Raw genomic sequence first — 25,025 nt, 5'->3', positions numbered from 1 at the left:
GTGTGTGTGAGGAGCCCAACCAAGGGAACGGGCAGCCTTCTGCACAGGGAGGGGTTCAGGGAGAGATAGTGTTGTCTCCGTAGAGAAGGCCATTTTCTCCCCAGACAGAGACCCAAATTGGTGACTTGAAGGAGGACACTGGAAACCAACTGGGCTTCCTGCGTCAGGCTGTCCAGCTGTGTTGTATCAACATGATTACCTGTAGTCTTGTCAGATGTCTGAGGACTTAACAACTCTGCAGAAACAGAAAATATTTGCTCTGGGCACAAACATGAAGGCAAATAACTCAAATTAAAGGAAGAGAGTCCTACTGAGACCATGATTAAGCTTCACTCTTTTCTAAAGAATGTCGGTGTTTTATCTGGGGTAAAATGTACTTCAGATGAAAGCAGGACACACACACACACACACACACACACACACCCCTCATCTAATAAAATAGTGTAAATATAATTTTTAAAAAGGAAGAGTGAATGGGAAAGGAATGCCAGGCACCCATAAACATGAGCTTGATTGTAATTTCATTTACATTTTTGATATGTATTCTCAACCTCAGGTGATACTGCCCTCAAGGGGGGAAAAATTGTTTTTGGGTGGTAAAAAACATTTTCTTTTTCTGTATAAAGTGCAGATTTATACACAGCACATAAAGAAATATGTGGTCTGTCTGTGACAGTAAAATTTCATGGGGGACAGTTAGGAAAAAAATGCCTAGAGAGGCTCTTGGTTGGGGGGGAGGACAATAATGAAGAAAAGGTTGAGAAACACTGACTTAGAGACATGCGTTTTTAAAATTTTCACATTTATGAAACTAGGATGGATCTTAAAATTGATCGCATACCATAGTTTAATTTTTTCTTAGTGGAACTTAAATAATGGTGTGTGTTACACCATTAGATGACATGACATCTTAGATTTGCTGAAAAGTTGTGCATTTCCAAGTACTGAGGAAATTAGAGAAGAGTCTCTTTATTATTTGACTAGAAAAAGCTGACAAAAGGCCCCCTCCTTTTGAGGGAGGGGGGAGATTCCGAAACATATAAAAAACGAAGCCACCAACATTTTCCTATGTCCTTTTCTAACTAAATGTTTTCATGGATGACATTGTACCAATTTTCCAGGCTAGAAATATCCGTTTCCTTTAGCTTTCTCTGTGACCCAATCAAAATGTCTTTCTAATTCAGCTCTTCGTTATTACCACTGTCTCCCCCATCCATGCCTGTCAGCCAGCCTTGCTCCTGCCCCGGCCTTCCAGCTCCTCTCTCTGGCTCCCGTCTCTGTCCTTTCCTATCCAGAGGTATGCTGCTGCCTCATCCAGCTGCTTTTATCATGTCACATTCTTTGCCCCCAATTACATGACAACTTTATTTTGCCCTTTAGATTGATTAAAGGCAAAATCAGATTTTTGCATGATACCAATTGTATGTTTATTAGTTGTTGATAATATCATGAATTTCATAATACTTTTTAAATGAGTTGAATTTTGTTCATCAGAGGCTCATCTGCATGTTTGAGGAGTAATAACACATATATGCAGGAGATGTGCCCTAATCAGTGCTCAGAGAACTTTGCATCTGGATTTGGGGATTCCCAAATAACTCAGCAGTCTTTGGTGTCTTTGGCCCACAATTGATAACCTACTTCCCCTAAGTACAGGTTCCTCCACTTAAATCAGAGGTGCCCTTTAATCTGGCTCCTCCACACCCATCTGCCCTTATTTTCCACTCAGCACACACTGACACATTCTCCAGACCAGCCAGGCTTTCCATCACTGGACCCTTTGCTGAAAATGTTCCGCAACCTTCCTATTCTTTAGAGTCTGTTGAAGTCCTTGTCATCAATGACACATTCTTTGTGTGTCACAACTCACACAGTCCCTTTCTTTGAGAGCCCAGTTTCAGTTTAAACCTAATTTCTTTGCTTCTTGGTTAATATTCTTGTGTCTACAACTTCTTTGATAACATATCGTGGTCAAAATTATATCCTCTACTTGCTTATCTCCTTATCCTCTGAGCAAAGCCCTGTCCTGGGTAGCTTGTAGACAGCAAATAAACATTGGACTAGCTGAATCAAAGGATTAAAAACAAAGAGCCACTTTGTCATTCTATAAGAAAAAGAGTATACGATAGGAAGAGATTAAGTAGTGGAAAAATAACTCAGCACGGTGCCTTGCTCATGGGTGGTACTTAACAAATAAAAGTTTATAGTACCGCATTTAATTCCAAGAAGCCAGATATGGAAAGATTTAGAAAATGCTTGTAAATAAGCATTAGTGGCTCAGTACTGTATATCTCATGAGGGCAGGCATCCTGCTTGTCTTCATGTTTCTGGCCCCAGCGTCTGTCACAGCGCCGCATGCTCAGCCGGTCTTAGTATTTGTAGAATGGAGTGACTGAATGGATGAGCCGAGAGTGTAAAGAACTCTGGGACAATCACAGGACCCCTGGGGATTTTAGTCCTGAATTCCATATTCACTTGTTATGTTAATGTGAGTGAACTGGTTAGTATCTTTGGGCTTCAGTTCTGGTGTGTGAACAACAATCACCATATTTGAAGACCCTACAGCTTGATCAAATTTTTGAATATTTTGGGAAAGGAGGAAGCCAGTGTAGATTAAAAAAAATTGTCTAAAATGTAAAATCCTATCACTTTTTAAAAATAGATCTTTATTGCAGTATAATTGCTTCACAATACTGTGTTAGTTTCTGTTGTACAACAAAGTGAATCAGCCATATGCATACACATGTCCCCATATCCCCTCCCTCTTGCGTCTCCCTCCCACCCTCCCTATCCCACCCCTCTAGGTGGTCACAAAGCACCGAGCTGATCTCCCTGTGCTATGTGGCTGCTTCCCACTAGCTATCTGTTTTACATTTGGTAGTGTATATATGTCCATGCCACTCTCTCACTTCGTCCCAGCTTACCCTTCCCCCTCCCCGTGTCCTCAATTCCATTCTCTACGTCTGCGTCTTTATTCCTATCCTGCCCCTAGGTTAGTCATAACCATTTTTTTTTTTTTTAGATTCCATATATATGCGTTAGCATACGGTATTTGTTTTTCTCTTTCTGACTTACTTCACTCTGTATGACAGACTCTAGGTCCATCCACCTCACTGCAAATAACTCAATTTCGTTTTTTTTTACAGCTGAGAAATAGTCCATTGTATATATATGCCACATCTTCTTTATCCATTCATCTGTCGATGGACACTTAGGTTGCTTCCATGTCCTGGCTATTGTAAATAGTGCTGCAATGAACATTGTGGTACATGTCTCTTTTTTTTTTTTTAAACATCTTTATTGAAGTATAATTGCTTTACAATGGTGTGCTAGCTTCTGCTTTACAACAAAGTGAATCAGTTACACATATACATATGTTGCCATATCTCTTCCCTCTTGCATCTCCCTCCCTCCCACCCTCCCTATCCCACCCCTCTAGGTGGTCACAAAGCACCGAGCTGATCTCCCTGTGCTATGCGGCTGCTTCCCACTAGTTATCTATTTTACATTTGGTAGTGTATATATGTCCATGACACTCTCTCACCCTGTCACATCTCACCCCTCCCCCTCCCCATATCCTCAAGTCCATTCTCTAGTAGGTCTGTGTCTTTATTCCCATCTTGCCACTAGGTTCTTCATGACCTCTTTTTTTTTTTTTTTTTTTTTTTTCCCTTAGATTCCATATATATGTGTTAGCATACTGTATTTGTTTTTCTCTTTCTGACTTACTTCACTCTGTATGACAGACTCTAACTCCATCCACCTCATTACAAACACCTCCATTTCATTTCTTTTTATGGCTGAGTAATATTCCATTGTATATATGTGCCACATCTTCTTTATCCATTCATCCGATGATGGACACCTAGGTTGCTTCCATGTCCTGGCTATTGTAAACAGAGCTGCAATGAATATTTTGGTACATGACTCTTTCTGAATTATGGTTTTCTCAGGGTATATGCCCAGTAGTGGGATTGCTGGGTCATATGGTAGTTCTATTTTTAGTTTTTTAAGGAACCTCCATACTGTTTTCCATAGTGGTTGTATCAATTTACATTCCCACCAACAGTGCAGGAGGGTTCCCTTTTCACCACACCCTTTCCAGAATTTATTGTTTCTAGATTTTTATATAATGGCCATTCTGACTGGCGTGAGGTGATACCTCATTGTAGTTTTGATTTGCATTTCTCTAATAATTAGTGATGTTGAGCATCTTTTCATGTGCCTCTTGGCCATCTGTTTATCTTCCTTGGTGAAATGTCTGTTTAGGTTGTCTGCCCATTTTTTAACTGGATTGTTTGTTTCTTTGATAATGAGCTCCATGAGCTGTTTGTATATTTTGGAGATTAATCCTTTGTTTGTTGTTTCATTTGCAAATATTATGTCCCATTCTGGGGGTTGTCTTTTTGTCTTGCTTATGGTTTCCTTTGTTGTGCAAAAGCTTTTAAGTTTAATTAAGTCCCATTTGTTTATTTTTGTTTTTATTTCCGTTACTCTGGGAGGTGGGTCAAAAAAGATCTTCCTGTGGTTTATGTCAAAGAGTGTTTTTCCTATGTTCTCCTCTAAGAGTTTTATAGTGTCTGGTCTTACATTTAAGTCTTTAATCCATTTGGAGTTTATTTTTGTGTATGATGTTAGGGAGTGTTCTAATTTCATTCTTTTACATGTAGCTGTCCAGTTTTCCCAGCACAACTTATTGAAGAGGATGTCTTTTCTCCATTGTATGTTCTTGCCTCCTTTGTCATAAATTAGGTGCCCATATGTGCGTGGGTTTACCTCTGGGCATTCTATCCTGTACCATTGATCTATATTTCTGTTTTTGTGCCAGTACCATACTGTCTTCATTACTGTAGCTTTGTAGTATAGTCTGAAATCAGGGAGCCTGATTCCTCCAACTCTGTTTTTCTTTCTCAAGATTGCTTTGGCTCTTTGGGGTCTTTTGTGTTTCCATACGAATTGTAAAATTTTTTGTTCTAATTCTGTGAAGAATGCCATTGGTAGTTTGCTAGGGATCGCACTGAATTTGTAGATTGCTTTGGGTAGTATAGTCATTTTCACAATATTGATTCTTCCAATCCAAGAACATGGTATATTTCTCCATCTGTTTATGTCATCTTTGATTTCTTTCATCAGTGTTTTATAGTTTTCTGAGTACAAGTCTTTTGCCTCCTTAGGCAGGTTTATTCCTAGGTATTTTATTCTTTTTGTTGCAATGGTAAATGGGAGTGTTTCCTTAATTTCTTTTTCTGATTTTTCATTGTTGGTGTATAGGAATGCCAGAGATTTCTGTGCATTAATTTTTTTATCCTGAAACCTTACCAAATGCATTGATTAGTTCCAGTAGTTTCCTGGTGGCATCTTTAGGTTTTTCTATGTATAGTATCATTTCATCTGCAAACAGTGACAGTTTTACTTCTTCTTTTCCAGTTTGTATTCCTTTTATGTCTTTTTCTTCTATGATTGCTGTGGCTAGGACTTCCAAAACTATGTTGAATAAGAGTGGCGAGAGTGGACATCCTTGCCTTGTTCCTGATCTTAGTGGAAATGCTTTCAGTTTTTCACCATTGAGTATGATGCTTGCTGTGGGTTTGTCATATATGGCCTTTATTATGTTGAGGAAAGTTCCCTCTATGCCTATTTTCTGGAAGGTTTTTATCATAAGTGAGTGTTGAATTTTGTTGAAAGCTTTCTCTGCATCTATTGAGATGATCATATGGTTTTTATTCCTTAATTTGTTAATGTGGTGTATCACATTGATTGATTTGCATATATTGAAGAATCCTTGCATCCCTGGGATAAATCCCACTTGATCATGGTGTATGATCTTTTTAATGTGCTGTTGGTTTCTGTTTGCTAGTATTTTGTTCAGGATTTTTGCATCTATGTTCATCAGTGATATTGGTCTACAATTTTCTTTTTTTGTGATATCTTTTTCTGGTTTTGGTATCAGGGTGATGGTGGCTTTGTAGAATGAATTTGGGAGTGTTTCTCCCTCTGCAATTTTTTGGAAGCGTTTGAGAAGGATCAGTGTTAGCTCTTCTCTAAATGTTTGATAGAATTCACCTGTGAAGCCATCTGGTCCTGGACTTCTGTTTGTTGGAAGATTTTTAATTACAGTTTCAATTTGATTATTTGTGATAGGTCTGTTTATATTTTCTAATTCTTCCTGGTTCAGTCTTGGAAAATTGTACCTTTCCAAGAATTTGTCCATTTCTTCATAGTTGTCCATTTTATTGGCATATAGTTGTTTGTAGTAGTCTCTTATAATCCTTTGTATTTCTGCAGTGTCTGTTGTGATTTCTCCTTTTTCATTTCCAATTCTATTGATTTGAGTCTTCTCCCTTTTTTTCTTGATGAGTCTGGCTAAGGGTTTATCAATTCTTATCAAAAGGAACCAGCTTTTCGTTTTATTGATCTTTGTTATTGTTTTCTTCATTTCTATTTGATTTACTTCTGCTCTGATCTTTATGATTTCTTTCCTTCCACTGACTTCGGGTTTTCTTTGTTCTTCTTTCTCCAGTGGTTTTAAGTGTAGGGTTTGATTGTTTATTTGAGATTTTTCTTGTTTCTCGAGGTGAGATTGAATTGCTATAAACTTCCCTCTTAGAACTGCGTTTGCTGCGTCCTATAGGTTTTGTGTCGTTGTGTTTTGTTGTCATTCGTTTCTACGTATTTTAAAATTTCTTCTTTGATTTCTTTAGTGATCTCTTGGTTATTTAGTAGTGCACTGTTTAGCCTCCATGTATTTGTGTTTTTTACAGTTTTTTTCCTGCAGTTGATTTCCAATCTCATAGTGTTGTGGTCAGAAAAGATGCTTGATATGATTTCAGTTTTCTTAAATTTTCTGAGGCTTGATTTGTGACCCAAGATGTTATCTATCCTGGAGAATGTTCTGCATGCACTTGAGAAGAAAGTGTATTCTGCCACTTTTGGGTGGAATGTTCTATAAATATCAATTAAATCTATCTGGTTTATTGTGTAATTTAAAGCTTGTGTTTCCTTATTTATTTTCTGTCTGGATGATCTGTCCATTGGTTTAAGTGGGGTGTTTAAGTCCCCTACTATTATTGTGTTAGTGTTGATTTCTCCTTTCATGGTTGTTAGCATTTGCCTTATGTATTGAGGTGCTCCTATGTTGGGTGCATAAACATTTATAATTGTTATATCTTCTTCTTGGATTGATCCTTTGATCATTATGCGGTGTCCCTCCTTATCTCTTGTAACAGTCTTTATTTTAAAGTCTATTTTATCTGATACAAGTATTGCTACTCCAGCTTTCTTTTGATTTCCATTTGCATGGAATATCTTTTTTTATCCCTTCACTTTCAGTCTGTATGTGTCCCTAGGTCTGAAGTGGGTCTCTTGTAGACAGCATATATATGTGTCTTGTTTTTGTATCCATTAAGCCAGTCTGTGTCTTTTGGTTGGGGCATTTAATCCATTTACATTCAAGGTTATTATTGATATGTATGTTCCTATTACCATTTTCTTAATTGTTTTGGGTTTGTTTTTGTGGGTCTTTTTCTTCTCTTGTGTTTCCTGCCTAGAGAAGTTTCTTTAGCATTTGTTGTAAAGCTGGTTTGGTGTTGCTGATTTCTCTTAGCTTTTGCTTGTCTGAATAGCTTTTGACTTCTCCATCGAATCTGAATGAGATCCTTGCTGGGTAGAGTAATCTTGATTGTACGTTTTTCTCTTTCCTCACCTTAAGTATATTCTTTTTGTTTTTTTAAGTGAAAAAAACTGTGTGATTTATTAACATATTAAAGCTATAAACCTATTAATGAAAATTTCAAGCACATCTTCCTTAATTTACGTTTTGGGAGAATTTGGTTCAATGAACAGGGTAAGAGAGAACAGCATTCTTTTTTTTTTTTTTTCTAACATCTTTATTGGAGTTTAATTGCTTTACAATGGTGTGTTAGTTTCTGCTTTTTTTAAAAAAAATTTATTTATTTATTTATTTATTTATTTATGGCTGTGTTGGGTCTTCGTTTCTGTGCGTGGGCTTTCCCTAGTTGCGGCAAGCAGGGGCCACTCTTCATCGCGGTGCACGGGCCTCTCACTATCGGGGCCTCTCTTGTTGCGGAGCACAGGCTCCAGACGTGCAGGCTCAGTAATTGTGGCTCACGGGCCTAGTTGCTCCGCAGCATGTGGGATCTTCCCAGACCAGGGCTCGAACCCGTGTCACCTGCATTGGCAGGCAGATTCTCAACCACTGCGCCACCAGGGAAGCCCCTAGTTTCTGCTTTTTAACAAAGTGAATCAGTTATGCATATACATATGTTCCCATATCTCTTCCCTCTTGCGTCTCCCTCCCTCCCACCCTCCCTATCCCACCCATCTAGGTGGTCACAAAGCACCGAGCTGATCTCTCTGTGCTATACGGCTGCTTCCCACTAGCTATCTATTTTACGTTTGGTACTGTATATATGTCCATGCCACTCTCTCACTTTGTCCCAGCTTACCCTTCCCCCTCCCTGTATCCTCAAATCCATTCTCTAGTAGGTCTGTGTCTTTATTCCCATCTTGTGCCTAGGTTCTTCAGAACTTTTCTTTTTTTTTAATATTCCATATATGTGTGTTAGCATACAGTATTTGTTTTTCTCTTTCTGACTTACTTCACTCTGTATGACAGACTCTAGGTCCATCCACCTCACTATAAATAACTCAGTGTTGTTTCTTTTTATGGCTGAGTAATATTCCATTGCATATATGTGCCACATCTTCTTTATCCATTCATCTGTCGATGGACACTTAGGTTGCTTCCATGTCCTGGCTATTGTAAAGAGAGCTGCAGTGAACATTTTGGTACATGATTGTTTTTGAATTATGGTTTTCTTAGGGTATATGCCCAGTAGTGGGATTGCTGGGTCATATGGTAGTTCTATTTTTAGTTTTTTAGGGAACGTCCATACTGTTCTCTATAGTGGCTGTATCAATTTACATTCCCACCAACAGTGCAAGAGGGTTCCCTTTTCCCCACACCCTCTCCAGCATTTATTGTTTGCAGATTTTTTGATGATGGCCATTCTGACTGGTGTGACATGATATCTCATTGTAGTTTTGATGTGCATTTCTCTAATGATTAATGATGTTGAGCATTCTTTCATGTGTTTGTTGGCAATCTGTATATCTCCTTTGGAGAAATGTCTGTTTAGGTCTTCTGCCCATTTTTGGATTGGGTTGTTTGTTTTTTTGATATTGAGCTGCGTGAGCTGCTTGTAAATTTTGGAGGTTAGTCTTTTGTCAGTTGCTTTATTTGCAAACATTTTCACCCATTCTGAGGGTTGTCTTTTCGTCTTGTTTATGGTTTCCTTTGCTGTGCAAAAGTTTTAAGTTTCATTAGGTCCCATTTGTTTATTTTTGTTTTTATTTCCATTTCTCTAGGAGGTAGGTCAAAAAGTATCCTTCTGTGATTTATGTCTTAGAGCGTTCTGCGTATGTTTTCCTCTCAGAGTTTGATAGTGTCTGGCCTTACATTTAAGTCTTTAATCCATTTGGAGTTTATTTTTGTGTATGGTGTTAGGGAGTGTTCTAATTTCATTCTTTTACATGTAACTGTCTAGTTTTCCCAGCACCACTTATTGAAGAGGCTGTCTTTTCTCCACTGTATATGCTTGCCTCCTTTATCAAAGATAAGGTGACCATATGTGCGTGGGTTTATCTCTGGGCTTTCGATCCCATTCCATTGACTTATATTTCTGTTTTGGTGCCAGTACCATACTGTCTTGATTACTGTAGCTTTGTAGTATAGTCTGAAGTCAGGGAGCCTGATTCCTCCAGCTCCGTTTTTCTTTCTCAGGATTGCTTTGGCTATTCGGGGTCTTTTGTGTTTCCATACAAATTGTGAAATTTTTTGTTCTAGTTCTGTGAAAAATGTCATTGGTAGTTTGATAAGGATTGCATTGAATCTGTAGATTGCTTTGGGTAGTATAGTCATTTTCACATTGTTGATTCTTCCACTCCAAGAACATGGTATATCTGTCCATCTGTTTGTATCATCTTTAATTTCTTTCATCAGTGTCTTATAATTTTCTGCATACAGGTCTTTTGTCTCCTTAGGTAGGTTTATTCCTAGATATTCTTTTTGTTGCAATGGTAAATGGGAGTGTTTTCTTAATTTCACTTTCAGATTTTTCATCATTAGTATATAGGAATGCAAGAGATTTCTGTGCATTAATTTTATATCCTGCTACTTTACCAAATTCATTGATTAGCTCTAGTAGTTTTCTCGTAGCACCTTTAGGATTCTCTATGTATAGTATCATGTCATCTGCAAACAGTGACAGCTTTACTTCTTCTTTTCCGATTTGGATTCCTTTGATTTCTTTTTCTTCTCTGATTGCTGTGGCTAAAACTTCCAAAACTATGTTGAATAATAGTGGTGAGAGTGGGCAACCTTGTCTTGTTCCTGATCTTAGTGGAAATGGTTCCAGTTTTTCACCATTGAGGATGATGTTGGCTGTGGGTTTGTCATATATGGCCTTTATTATGTTGAGGAAAGTTCCCTCTATGCCTATTTTCTGGAGGGTTTTTATCATAAATGAGTGTTGAATTTTGTCGAAAGCTTTCTCTGCATCTATTGAGATGATCATATGGTCATTCTCCTTCAGTTTGTTAATATGGTGTATCACATTATTGATTTGCATATAGTGAAGAATCCTTGCATTCCTGGGATAAACCCCACTTGATCATGGTGTATGAGCCTTTTAATGTGCTGCTGGGTTCTCTTTGCTAGTATTTTGTTGAGGATTTTTGCATCTTTGTTCATCAATGATATTGGCCTGTAGTTTTCTTTCTTTGTGACATCTTTTTCTGGTTTTGGTATCAGGGTGATGGTGGCCTCATAGAGTGAGTTTGGGAGTGTTCCTCCCTCTGCTATATTTTGGAATAGTTTGAGAAGGAAAGGTGTTAGCTCTTCTCTAAATGTTTGATAGATTTCACCTGTGAAGCCATCTGGTCCTGGGCTTTTGTTTGTTGGAAGATTTTTAATCACAGTTTGAATTTCAGTGCTTCTGATTGGTCTGTTCATATTTTCTATTTCTTCCTGGTTCAATCTCGGAAGATTGTGCATTTCTAAGAATTTTTTCATTTCTTCCAGGTTGTCCATTTTATTGGCATATAGCTGCTTATACTAATCTCTCATGATCCTTTGTATTTCTGCAGTGTCACTTGTTACTTCTTTTTTATTTCTAATTCTATTGATTTGAGTCTCCCTTTTTTTCTTGATGAGTCTAGCTAATGGTTTTTCAATTTTGTTTATCTTCTCAAAGAACCAGCTTTTAGTTTTATTGATCTTTGCTATCGTTTCCTTCCTTTCTTTTTCATTTATTTCTGATTTGATCTTTATGATTTCTTTCCTTCTGCTAACTTTGGGTTTTTTTTTGTTCTTCTTTCTCTAATTGCTTTAGGTGTAAGGTTAGGTTGTTTATTTGAGATGTTTCTTGTTTCTTAAGGTAGGATTGTATTGCTATAAACTTCCCTCTTAGAACTGCTTTTGCTGCATCCCGTAGGTTTTGGGTCGTCATGTTTTCATTGTCATTTGTTTCTAGGTATTTTTTGATTTCCTCTTTGATTTCTTCAGTGATCTCTTGGTTATTAAGTAGTGTATTGTTTAGCCTCCATGTGTTTGTGTTTTTTACAGAATTTTTCCTGTAATTGATATCTAGTCTCATAGGGTGTGGTCAGAAAAGATACTTGATACGATTTCAATTTTCTTAAATTTACCAAGGCTTGATTTGTGACCCAAGATATGATCTATCCTGGAGAATGTTCCATGAGCACTTGAGAAGAAAGTGTATTCTGTTGTTTTTGGATGGAATGTCCTATAAATATCAATTAAGTCAATCTTGTTTAATATATCATTTAAAACTTGTGTTTCCTTATTTATTTTCATTTTGGATGATCTGTCCATTGGTGAAAGTGGGGTGTTAAAGTCCCCTACTATGATTGTGTTACTGTCAATTTTCCCTTTTATGGCTGTTAGTATATGCCTTATGTATTGAGGTGCTCCTATGTTGGGTGCATAAATATTTACAATTGTTATATCTTCTTGGATTGATCCCTTGATCATTATGTAATGTCCTGCTTTGTCTCTTGTAATAGTCTTTGTTTTAAAGTCTATTTTGTCTGATATGAGAATTGCTACTCCAGCTTTCTTTTGATTTCCATTTGCATGGAATATCTTTTTCCAGCCCCTCACATTCAGTCTGTATGTGTCCCTAGGTCTGAAGTGGGTCTCTTGTAGACAGCATATATATGGGTCTTGTTTTTGTATCCATTCAGCCAGTGTATGTCTTCTGGTTGGAGCATTTAATCCATTTACATTTAAGGTAATTATCGATATGTACATTCCTATTACAATTTTCTTAATTCTTTTGGGTCTGTTATTGTAGTTCTTTTCCTTCTCTTGTGTTTGCTGCCTAGAGAAGTTCCTTTAGCATTTGTTATAAAGCTGGTTTGGTGGTGCTGAATTCTCTTAATTTTTGCTTGTCTGTAAAGGTTTTAATTTCTCTGTCAAATCTGAATGAGATCCTTGCTGGGTAGAGTAACCTTGGTTGTACGTTTTTCTCCTTCATCACTTTTAATATGTCCTACCACTCCCTTCTGGCTTGCAGAGTTTCTGCTGAAAGATCAGCTGTTAACCTTATGGGGATTCCCTTGTGTGTTATTTGTTGTTTTTCCCTTGCTGCTTTTAATAATTTTTCTTTGTATTTAATTTTTGATAGTTTCATTAATATGTGTCTTGGCGTGTTTCTCCTTGGATTTATCCTGCGTGGGACTCTCTATGCTTCCTGCACTTGATTAACTATTTCCTTTCCCATATTAGGGAAATTTTCAACTATAATCTCTTCAACTATTTTCTCAGTCCCTTTCTTTTTCTCTTCTTCTTCTCAGACCCATATAATTAGAATGTTGGTGCATTTAATGTTGTCCCAGAGGTCTCTGAGACTGTCCTCAATTGTTTTCATTCTTTTTTCTTTATTCTGGTCTGCAGTAGTTATTTCCACTATTTTATCTTCCAGGTCACTTATCCGTTCTTCTGCCTCAGTTATTCTGCTATTGATCCCTTGTGGAGAATTTTAAATTTCATTTATTGTGTTGTTCATCACTGTTTGTTTGCTTTTTAGTTCTTCTAGGTCCTTGTTAAACGTTTCTTTTATTTTCTCCATTCTATTTCCAAGATTTGGATCATCTTTACTATCATTATTCTGAATTCTTTTTCAGGTAGACTGCCTATTTCCTCTTCATTTTTTAGGTCTGATGGGTTTTTACCTTGCTCCTTCATCTGCTGTGTGTTTCTCTGTCTTCTCAGTTTGCTTAACTTACTGTGTTTGGGGTCTCCTTTTCACAGGCTGCAGGTTCATATTGCCCATTGTTTTTGGTGTCTGTCCCCAGTGGCTAAGGTTGTTCAGTGGGTTGTTCAGGCTTCCTGGTGGAGGGGACTAGTGCCTGTGTTCTGGTGGATGAGGTTGGATCTTGTCTTTCTGGTGGGCAGGTCCAGGTCTGGTGGTGTGTTTTGGGGTGTCTGTGGCCTTATTATGATTTTAGGCAGCCTCTCTGTTAATGGATGGGGCTGTGTTCCTGTCTTGCTAGTTGTTTGGCATAGGGTGTCCAGCACTGTAGCTTGCTGGTCGTTGAGTGGAGCTCGGTCTTGGTGTTGAGAAGGAGATCTTTGGGAGATTTTTGCTATTTGATATTATGTGGAGCTGGGAGGTCTCCTGTGGACCAGTGTCCTGAACTTGGCTCTCCCACCTCAGAGGCACAGCTCTGACGTCTGGCTGGAGCACCAATAGCCTGTCATCCACACGGCTCAGAATAAAAGGGGGAAAAATAAGAAAGAAAGAAAGAAGAAGATAAAATGAAATAAAGTTATTAAAACAAAAAATAATTATTAAAAAAAATTTTTTAAGTAATAAAAACGTAGAAAAAGAAAGAAGAGAGCAACCAAACCAAAAAACTAATCCACCAATGATAACAAGTGCTAAAAACTATACTAAAAAACAAAAAACAAAACAAAAAAACGGACAGAGAGAACCCAGGACAAATGGTAAAAACAAAGCTATACAGACAATATCACAGACAGAAGCATACACATACACACTCACAAAAAGAGAAAAAGGGAAAAAAATATATATATCGTTGCTCCTATGTCCACCTCCTCAATTTGGGATGATTTGTTGTCTATTCAGGTATTCCACAGATGCAGGTACATCAAGTTGAATGTGGAGATTTAATCCACTGCTCCTGAGGCTGCTGGGAGAAATTTCCCTTTCTCTTCTTTGTTCACACAGCTCCTGGGGTTCAGCTTTGGATATGGACCCGCCTCTGCGTGTAGGTCACCTGAGGGCATCTGTTCTTCGCTCAGACAGGACAGGGTTAAAGGAGCAGCTGCTTCGGGAGCTCTGGCTCACTCAGGCCAGGGGCAGGGAGGGCTACGGACTGCGGGGCGAGCCTGCAGCTGCATAGGCCAGTGTGGTGTTGCACCAGCCTGAGGTGTGCCGTGTGTTCTCCCATGGAAGTTGTCCCTGGATCACGGGATGCTGGCAGTGGCGGGCTGCACAGGCTCCTGGGAGGGGAGGTGTGGATAGTGACCTGTGCTTGTACACAGGCTTCTTGGTGGCGGCAGCCGCAGCCTTAGTGTCTCATGCCCGTCTCTGGGGTCCACGCTGATAGCCGCGGCTCACGCCTGTCTCTGGAGGTACTTTAAGCGGCGCTCTTAATCCCCTCCCCTCGCCCACCAGGAAACAAAGAGTCAAGAAAAAGTCTCTTGCCTCTTCGGCAGCCCCAGACTTTTTCCTGCACTCCCTCCCAGCTAGCTGTGGCGCGCTAACCCCCTTCCGGCTGTGTTCACGCAGACAACCCCAGTCCACTTCCTGGGATCCGACCTCCGAAGCCCGAGCCTCAGCTCCCAGCCCCCACCCGCCCCAGTGGGTGAGCAGACAAGCCTCTCGGGCTGGTGAGTGCTGGCCACCACTGATCCTCTGTGCGGGAATCTCTCCGCTTTGCCCTCCGCACCCCTGTGGCTGCGCTCTCCTCCGTGGCTCCGAACCTTCTCCCCTCCACCACCCACAGTCTCCGCCCACGAAGGGGCTTCTTAGTGTGTGGAAACCTTTCCTCCTTCACAGCTCCCTCCCACTGGTGTAGGTCCCATCCCTATTATTTTGTCTTTGGTTTTTCTTTTTTCTTTTGCCCTACCCAGTTAGGTGGGGGCGTTTCTTGCCTTTTGGGAGGTCTGAGGTCTTCTGCCAGCGTTCAGTAGGTATTCTGTAGGAGATGTTCCACATGTAGATGTATTTCTGGTGTATTTGGGGGGAGGAAGGTGATCTCCATGTCTTACTCTTCCGCCATCTTGAAGCTCCTCTCCTCATTCTCCTTAAGTATGTTCTGCCACTGCCTTCTGGCCTGCAGAGTTTCCTCTGAAAAATCGGTTGATAACCTTATGGGGATTCCGTTGTGTGCTATTTTTTGTTTTTCCCTTTCTGCTTTTAATATTTTTTCTTTGAATTTAATTTTTATTAGTTTGATTAGTATGTGTCTTGGTGTGTTTTTCCTAGGGTTTATCCTGTATGGGACTCTCTGTGCTTCCTGGACTTGAGTGACTATTTCCCTTCCCATGTTAGGGACATTTTCGACTATAATCTCTTCAAATATTTTCTCAGACCCTTTCTTTTTCTCTTCTTCTTCTGGGACTCCTCTAATTCGAATGTTGGTGCATTTAGTGTTGCTCCAGAGGTCTCTGATATTGTCTTCAATTCTTTTCATTCTTTTTTCTTTATTCTGCTCCTTGCAGTTATTTCCATCATTTTGTCTTCCAGCTCACTTATTCGTTCTTCTGCCTCAGTTATTCTGTTATTGATTCCTTCTCATGTATTTTTCATTTCAGTTATTGTGTTGTTCATCTCTGTTTGTTTGTTCTTTAGTTCTTCTAGATCTTTGTTAAACATTTCTTGTATTTTCTCAATCCATGCCTCCATTCTATTTCCTAGATTCTGGATCATCTTTACTATCATTACTCTGAATTCTTTTTCAGGTAGATTTCCTATTTCCTCTTCATTTATTTGGTCTTGTAGGTTTTTACCTTGCTCCTTCATCTGTGACATCCTTTTTTCTGTCTCTTTTTTTTTGTTATGAGTGGGATTGTGTTCCTGTCTTACTGGTTGTTTGGCCTGAGGCTTCCAACACTGGAGTTTGTAGGCTATTGTGTAGAGCTAGGTCTTGGTGCTGAGATGAGGAACTTTGTGAGACCTCATTCCAATGAATATTCCCTGCGGTCTGAGGTTCTCTGTTAGTTCAGTGGTTCGGACTTGGAGCTCCCACCACAGGAGCTTTGGCCTGACCCCTGGCTCATGAACCAAGATCCTGCAAGTTGCATGGGATGGCAAAAAAAAAAAAAGAGAGAACAATAACAAAGTAAAAAATAAAATTAGATTAGGAAACTGACAGATATGTTAGAAAGAATATAAAAATAAAAATATAGATGAATCAACAACCGGAAGGTACATCAGTACCACAATAGTAAAAAAGAGGAGGAGGGAAAAGAAAAATAAATAAATAAAAGGGGAAAAGGCCTTGGCTGTGGAGGGTGGGGCCTAAGCAAGGGCAAGGTTAGGGCGGTGGGTAGGGCCAATGCTCAGGACCCACAGGGCTGGAAAAGGCCCTGGAGGCTGTGGGGGGTGGGGCTTAGGCTCAAGGAACAGAAGGGGCCCAGGCGTGCCCCCCTCCCCTGGTCTCAGTGGGCAGGGGACCTCAACTGGGAGGCCAGCAGGCTTCCTGGGCCTCAGTGGGTGGGGCAGACGCCCTTTTCTCCTCTCCTGCTCTTCCGGTCTGGGAGGGCTATGCCCCCTATGCCCCCAGTGGGGTGGGGGCAGCCTTGGAGTGCAGGGAACCGGCCTAGGAGCTCAGCAGGCTCCCCAGGCCCGAGTGGGCAGGGCAATTGCCCTCCGCACCTCTCCCACTCCTCCCAGATGCCTCCTCCCGCCTGCCTCTCCTGATCTCCCCAGCCTCCTTCTTATGGCCCCAGGACCCACGTGGCCTTGATGGGGCTTTGGAGCGGGGGTACCGGCCTGGGAGCTCAGCAGGCTCCCTGGAGGGCCAGGCGATCGCCCTCCACTTCTCTCCTGCTCTTCCTGGAGAGTCCCTCCTGCCTGCCTCTCCTGATCTCCCTGGCCTCAGGGGCACTGATCCTGTCTGGCCTCCACTTCTGCTCCCCCCTCAGTCCCCACACGTCCTACTGGTTCACTTGGGGGTTCCTCCCATCTCCTTGGGCGTCACAGTCTCCCACTGGTGGCCAGCAGGTGCCCTAATTGTGGGGAGACGCTAAGTCTGCGTCTTCCCACACCGCCATCTTCATCCTATCACTTTTGTTTCTCTGGAGAGAGAAAAAAAAAATCACAATTTGTAAAAACACTTTGAAGAACATTTTGATCATGATAGTAACCAATATGTCCTTGAAAATCAGTTCTAATTGTATTAATTTCTCCTACATAACAGAAATTGGGTTCAACATAAGAAATATGTTGACACAAAAGTTTCCAAAAAATGTAAGAGCCTCAGGAAAGGAAACTTGAGCACTTCCATTGGCTTGGTTCTTAGTGGATTGTGTGCTCTCATAAGGGCCAGGACCATGTCTGTTTTATTCATCGCCTTATCCTCAGCTTCTAGCACAGTACCTGGCAGGTAGTAGCTGCTCCATCAATACCTATTGGCTGAGGAAATAATGAAATCCTGGTCTCTGAAGGAGTTACATAGAGGTTAGGACCACCTGGTGGAGATAGTATTGAAACAGTCATGAGTTAGGCAGCTAATGGGACCTGATGATGCTTATGGTGTCTTCTTACTTCGATTCTATAATTCCTTATTCTACGATAAGTTAAAAAAACCCTCACCATTTAAATAGGCTTAAAAAAATGACCATGATAATATAATCAGTTACACTACTGACTCAGAGTCACACACACAAAGTGTTTTTTTTTTAATTAATTAATTAATTGTTTTTTGGTTGCATTGGGTCTTGCTGTGTGTGGGCTTTATCTAGTTGCAGCGAGCAGGGGCTACTCTTTGTTGCAGTGCGCAGGCTTCTTGTTGCAGTGGCTTCCCTTGTTGCAGAGCACAGGCTCTAGGCGCATGGGCTTCAGTAGTTGTGGCACGTGGGCTCAGTAGTTGTGGTGCACGGGCTTAGTTGCTCTGCGGCATGTGGGATCTTCCCGGGCCAGGGCTTGAACCCATATCCCCTGCATTGGCAGGTGGATTCTTAACCACTGCACCACCATGGAAGTCCACAAACTGTTAACTGAAGGTTCATCTCAGCCTGAGCTGGAGCTAAGGATGGGGAGCATGGGGACACCTGACAGCTGATTTTTTTTTTAAGTTAGTTTATATATTTTAAAAAATTTATTTATTTACTTTTGCCGAACTGGCTCTTTGGTGTGGTGCACGGGCTTCTCTAGTTGCGGTACGTGGGCTTAGTGGCGGTGAAATGTGGGATCTTAGTTCCCCAACCAGGGATCGAACCTGGGCCCCCCTGCATTGGGAGCATGGAGTCTTAACCACTGGACCGCCAGGGAAGTCCCTGACAGCTGATATTTTGCAAGTGCTTGTCTGGAACCAGTATTGTCTTAACAATGTTCACAATGACAGTCATTCTCAAAGGCCCTCAGGGGTTGAACTCTCCATAATTTTCAAGATCCTTGCTCTGATTTTTATATATATTTTTACATATGTTTATTTTGATCATATGATCTATTTTTTAAAAATTTCTTGAGTTAGAATTATCTTTCAACACCCCCGCCCCAATCATGAAAAAGCATTACATTATTGCCTGGGTTTAAAAATCTTGTATTATATTTGAAACCATAGCAACTTCTGGACAGGGTTTAATTTCAGTGTTTTTGTGGGTGCATTTGCTGTATTTTGTATTTCTTGTTGTGTTTCCCTCTTTTACAGCTGGTCTTGGAAGAACAGGGACCTTGATAGCCTGTTATGTCATGAAACACTACAGGTTTACACACGCGGAAATAATTGCTTGGATCAGAATATGCCGGCCCGGCTCTATTATAGGACCCCAGCAGCACTTCCTGGAAGAGTAAGTATAGTGTCTGCATTATCACATGATGTTCTTGTTCCTGATTATTTCTGCTGCTTGTTCCCTGGTTGTGGACTATGTCAAGCCCGTGGTTGTGAAATGGCTGCATTGTTAGAGAAGGCTGTACCTCTAATGGAACGTTGTTGATTTGACAGCTAATGCATTCTAACTTTGTACCTTTTATATTTCTTAGATCAGGTGAGAGTGAGAAGAAAATCACAGAGCCATCTCTGCCTACCTTTTTTCTGTCATTTTCTATGTGTGATCTGGCTACAGTGCAATTTTCTTATGTCAGCCCACTTGGCACTTTTCATTCTTTTTTTTTGTTTGCACATCTAAAAGCAGAATGAGAAAAAACACACTACAGAGGTCAGTCCGGGATTTCGATGACATTGCCGCTCCTCTGACAACTAACTAAGCTGTTCATGTAGCTGCAACTTATGAGTTAACAAGGAAGAAATAAAGAAAACTGGGTAGTCCTGGCTATACCACTAACTAGCTTTATGGCCATTATTTAGAAAAATACTTATAAATTCCTTCTTTCATCTGTTCACGTACTCATTCATTAACTACTTGTCAAACCCCAGCCCGCAAGGCGGAGAGGTTTAACCTGTAAGGTTTAACCCTTTCTGATTTCCCCTTAAAATTTCAGAAATTACCATTAATTTACCCATTAAGAAAACGAAGAGATGAAATTAGCACTAGCTGATTTAGGTCCAGCTCTAAAATCAATTGGTGATGTCTTATACTGAAATTTAATTTTTTTCTTTTTATTCTGGTGTGGATCTATATGGAATAGCATTCTTTTCCAGATAATTCCTTTCCCATTTAAATCATTTTATGTCGGTGAGAAACAAATGATCATGAATTTCGTAGAAAGATGCTGTAAGCAAGCTTTAAGCATCTGAAATGGATAAAAGGATTTGAGCCTACCGAGCAGTTACTTTAGTTGCCAATCCCAGAGGGAATAAGTGATAGGAAAAGACACGCTGAAACATGTGCAGTTATACCTTAGCTTAAAAGAATGAGGTGGAAGTGTAATGAATACACAAGGAAAAAATACCCAAGAACAGGATCATTAAGAAGACAAGTTCCTAGGTTTTTGGCCTTTGAGATACAAATAAAATAATTATATTATTTTAGAGCTTTCTTCTTGTCAGATTCTCTGCCAGTGGTTTCCATTATTTTGCATTATGTGTGCCTACAGCCTGGGACTTTGTGCTGTGTATCTGCCAGGGGCTTGTTGTACTAATTATTTACTAAAGTTGAATAAATGGCCTTAGGGTTAGAAAACAAAAAACATTCCTAAACCTGGATCTTTAAGCCACCTCTTAAAATCATTGTTTGGAAGAATGTTCATTCATTAGGTACCTACCGAATACTCACCTTGCCCCTGGCTCTCTGCTAGGTACGGTTCACAAGGTGAGATTTTCCTGAGAACACCACTGGTCAAATTCACCTGGATGTCTCAGGCCACCAGATGCCACAACCCTCCCACTTCATGCCTGCATACTCCTCCTTCCTACTCCCTACTCTGCCTTCCCTCTCTGCCATGTCTCAGAATAATAACAGAAGAAATTAGGGTTATGAGGCAAAGGCATTGTAAGTTGAGGAGTTTTTCATTTATAGATACTTAAGCGGCAAAACTTAGGTTATTTACTTAGGTGTGAGTCAGTACTGTAGTTTTCTACTATCTGTGAATCTGAGGTACAGGAATGACTTCCTTATATAACAAAATATTAAAATCAGTTATTACTAATGTTTAGGTCAGAACCTTCCTGAAGGCAGGTTCTCGATCTGAGGCACTATACCTTCTATATTTTGCAGTATTTCCTATAGAGCCATTTCTATGGAGAAATGTCTGCATTACTCATGGGCTTTCACAGGCTTTTTTGATTGCCTCCTTCTAGGTATCGGTCTATGGCCTAATTTACTTTATGCCTCTAAGTGGCACCAGAGGTAGTATTTTGCTTTACTTGACTGTGTACACTTCTTTTGTTTTCTCCTTCTCTCCTATTTTCCTTTTTCAAGACTATGTCTTTTGCAAATATTTTTCTCCCATTCTGAGGGCTGTCTTTTCATGCTTTGTGATGACCTAGAGGGGTGGGATAAGGAGGGTGGGAGGGAGGCTCAAGAGGGAGGGGATATGGGGACATATGTATGCATATGGCTGATTTGTTGTACAACAGAAACTAACACAGTATTGTGAAGCAATTATACTCCAATAAAGATTAGAAAAAAACCAACTCACTAAAAAAAAAAAGAGACAATGTCTTGATGTACCTCATGGCAGAAGACATACTTTATTGTGTTAGTGACGTTCATTCTTTCAACAGATGTATGTTAGGTGCACACTCTCTGCCAGGCAATGCTCCTGATCCTGGGGGTGCAGCAGTGAATGCAACAGACGAGGTCCTTTCCTCCCAGGGTGTCAGTATTTCTCTTGGAAGGAGCATACAATAAACAAGTGTATAAGTTTATATACAAGATGATTTCTGACAGGGACATGACAGTAGAGACCAGCAGCAGGGGAGGGGGATGACTGGTGGGGGAAAGCCGTTCTGGTTGGTGTGAAATAGTATCTTAATTTGTATTTTCCTGATGACTCATGATCTTGAACACCTTTTATATATGTATCTCCTTTGTGAGGTGTTTGGCCCAAGTCTTTGCCCAGTAAAAATTTTTTTCTGTGGTAGTTCTTTATTTTTTAATTAAAAATATGTGTTGAAGTTAATATAAAACCACTATTTTTCACAGTACTATATACAGAGCTGGTGTTGCCATTCTACAAATTATTTAATATTAGGAAAAGCAGTTAAGGTTGTATCTGGCAGCTTTACAAGAGCACTTTTGCTTTTCAGTGAGATTTGTTTTTTTAAATTGAGGCATGATTAACATATAACATTATATTAGTTTCAGGTATACAACATAATGATTCAATATTTGTATATATATTTTAGATATGAGTTCTTTGTCAGATGTATGTGCTGTATGTTTTTTAATGAGCAAAATTTAAAATTTTGCTGAAACTGATTTTTAAAAATTAACTTCTTATCCTGCAACCTTACTATTTTCATTCATTAGTTCCAGTAATTTTTTTTTTTTCCTTTTTTCTCATTGCTAAGATTTCCATTACAGTGTTAGTTAGAAGTGGTGAAAATGGACATCCTTGTCTTGTTCTCAGTCTTAGGGGGAAGGCATTCAGTCTTTCATCGTTAAGTATGATGTTAGCTGTGGGGTTTTCATAGATGACCTTTATCTGAATGAGGAAATTACCTTCTCTTTTTTAGTTTGAGAATTTTTATTAATAATGGGTATTGAATTTTGTCAGTTTTTTTCTACATTTATCAAGATAATCATAATCTTCTAATGTGAATTACACTGATTTTTGAATGTGGATCTATGATGTGCATGATGTGCTATTAGTTTTTCATATGGCTGGATTCGATATGCTAATATTTGTTAAGGATTTGTGTGTCTGTATTCATGAAGGACATTGGTGTGTAATTTTCTTTTCTTGTAATACTTTGGTTAAGTTTTGGTATCAGGGTTATGCTGGCTTCATAAAACAAGTTGTGAAGCATTTCCTTTTCTATTTTCTACAAAGAATCTATGTATAAGATAATATTGGATTTGAGGGGGTGGGAAATTAGGGGACGAGAGAGTCATTTGGAAATAAGGACCTGGTTGATGTTGGATTACCTGGAAGGGTTGATCGTCTGGTGTGACAAAGGTAGACCAGGATGTGAGCCATGATGGGTTTTGTTCTGAAAAGCTTTTAGAGCCAGGTGGGTCATCAGTAGAGGCCAGAGGGTACGAGCCCTCTGATGCCTTTCTACCCAGCAACTTCTGGGGTATGGTAACCAAGGGGATGAGGGACCACTTGCTTAGGTGGGTAGCAGGGGAGCATGAGGTACCAAGGTAGTCTCCGCTCCTCTGCAGAGTGGTGCTGTGGTCTGCTGGAGGAGGTGCTGGGTCACAGGGAGCCTGGGGGGCTCTGGTGGTCAAGCACTTCTGTTCGGTTCCTTCCCTGACTTTTTCTAACCATCCTGCTGGGAAAGATTATTTAACATGCCTTTCTCTAACCATTCCAAACATGACCTCAAGCCTTCTTCCAAGCTACATTTTATGCCAATAATGATTTTTTCTCTTACCTTTCTCATGTTGCTCCTATAGGCTGATAAAAGTTTACTTCCTCTATTACATATAAACCGTAAGAAGAGAGGGAAAGGGTTCATTTATGGTTCTACTTTCTTTTAACAAGCGCCTAATGATAAAACTTTAAAATAATTTTCCATCTTGAACGTTACTGTTACAATTTTCTGTTGGTTTTAAGTTTTTTTCAGTGGTCTTTTATATAACTGTCCGTATCATTTTTGTCCCAAATTGCAGGGATGCCTCCTTTTCTCCCTCATTTCCTTCCTTCCTTCCTTCAACAACTATTTGTTGAAAGCCACTGGTAGGCAGTGTTCTTTGCACCTGGGAAGCTGCAGTGAAAGAGTAATTTCTGACCTATAGAGATGGAAGAAAAAGAAAGAGGAGGAGGAGGAGAGGGGGAAGGGGGAGGGGAGGAAGAAGAAGAAGATTGGTTGTGTGGTTAATAAACAAATGCATAAATTATATAGTTTCTCTGACCGTGATTGGTGTGATGCAGAAAAATGAAGCACAGACGAATAGGGGAAGGAAGAAAAGGCAGTTTTAAATAGCGTGGTCGTGGTGGGGCTCATTGAAGACTTTTGAGCAAAGATCTCGAAGAACTGATAGAATAAATCATGGGTGTTTTGGAGAAGAGGGTTTTCCTCTGAGGGAACAACTGCTGAGGCTCTGAGTGGGAATGTGCCTGAGGCCACCATGGCTGAAGGGGAGAGCAAGGGAGATGAGGCCAAGAGGAAAAAGGTCAGATCAGGCATCCTTCTAGGCCTTTGTGGGAGTTTGGCTTTTCTTTGCATGAGATGAAAAGTCAGCAGAGGGTTTTGAGCAGAGGAGTGAAGTGATCCAACTATAATACACACACACATACACACACACACACACACTTTTTTAATTAAAATTTTTACTTTGGAATAATTGTAGATTAACGTGCAGTTGTAAGAAATGACAGAAAGAACTCTTGTGTACCCTTTACCCACTTTCTCCTAATGCTACCATCTAACAAAACTATAGTATAATATCACAATCAGGATATTGACATTGATACAGTTAAGATATAACATTTCCATCACTGCAAGAATCCCTCACATTGCCTTTTTATAGCTACTCTCACTTCCTCCCTGCCCACATCCCCTCCTTGACTCCTGACAACTGCCAATCTGTTCTTCCTTTATATATTTTGTCATTTCAAGAGTGTTATATATATGGAATTATAGAGCATGTAACCTTTTGGGCTTGGTGTTTTTCACTTAGTATAATTCTCTGGAGATTCCTCCAGGGTGTTGCATGTAGCAATAATTGTTCCTTTTTGTGGCTGAGTAGCATTCCAAGGTATGAATGTACTGCTGTTTGTTAACCATTCACCTGTTGAAGGACAGCTGAACTGTTTCCAGTTTTCAGCTATTATGAATAAAGATGCTATAAATGTTCATGTACAGGTTTGTTCAAACATAAGTTTTCATTTCTCTGGGTTAAGTGCCCAAAAGTGCAATTGCTGGATTGTATGGTATGTGTTTAGGTTTTTTTTTTTTTTTACGTGTTTAGTTTTATAAGAAACTGTCAAACTGTTTTGCAGAGTGGCTGTACCATTTTACATTTTCACCAGCAGTGTTTGAGTGATAGAGTTTCTCTTCATATTTGCCAGCATTTTTTTTTTTTAGCCATTCTGATAGGTGTGTAATGGTATATTTTTGTGGGTTTGGTTTGCATTGAAATTGTAATTGTAAGTAACAATGAACAACTTTTCATGTACTTATTTGCCATCCCTATAACTTTTTGGTGAAGCATCTGT

General features: G+C 39.8%; 1 protein-coding gene across 6 annotated transcripts in view; it reads left to right on the top strand.

Moving 5' to 3' along the window:
* The window catches only part of CDC14A (cell division cycle 14A), a 176,427-nt gene that overhangs the window by 106,115 nt on the left and 45,287 nt on the right, over positions 1-25,025 (top strand). For all 6 annotated transcript variants that reach the window (XM_061186274.1, XM_061186272.1, XM_061186273.1 and 3 more), the window contains one exon: positions 18,946-19,084. In XM_061186274.1, coding sequence (XP_061042257.1) covers positions 18,946-19,084 — 139 coding nt within the window. The remainder of the gene's footprint in view (positions 1-18,945; positions 19,085-25,025) is intronic.

This window comes from Eubalaena glacialis, chromosome 3, assembly GCF_028564815.1.
Source record: "Eubalaena glacialis isolate mEubGla1 chromosome 3, mEubGla1.1.hap2.+ XY, whole genome shotgun sequence".
NCBI lineage: Eukaryota > Metazoa > Chordata > Mammalia > Artiodactyla > Balaenidae > Eubalaena > Eubalaena glacialis.
Note: the sequence above shows the minus strand (reverse complement) of the source record. Positions and strands in the feature narration are given on the sequence as shown.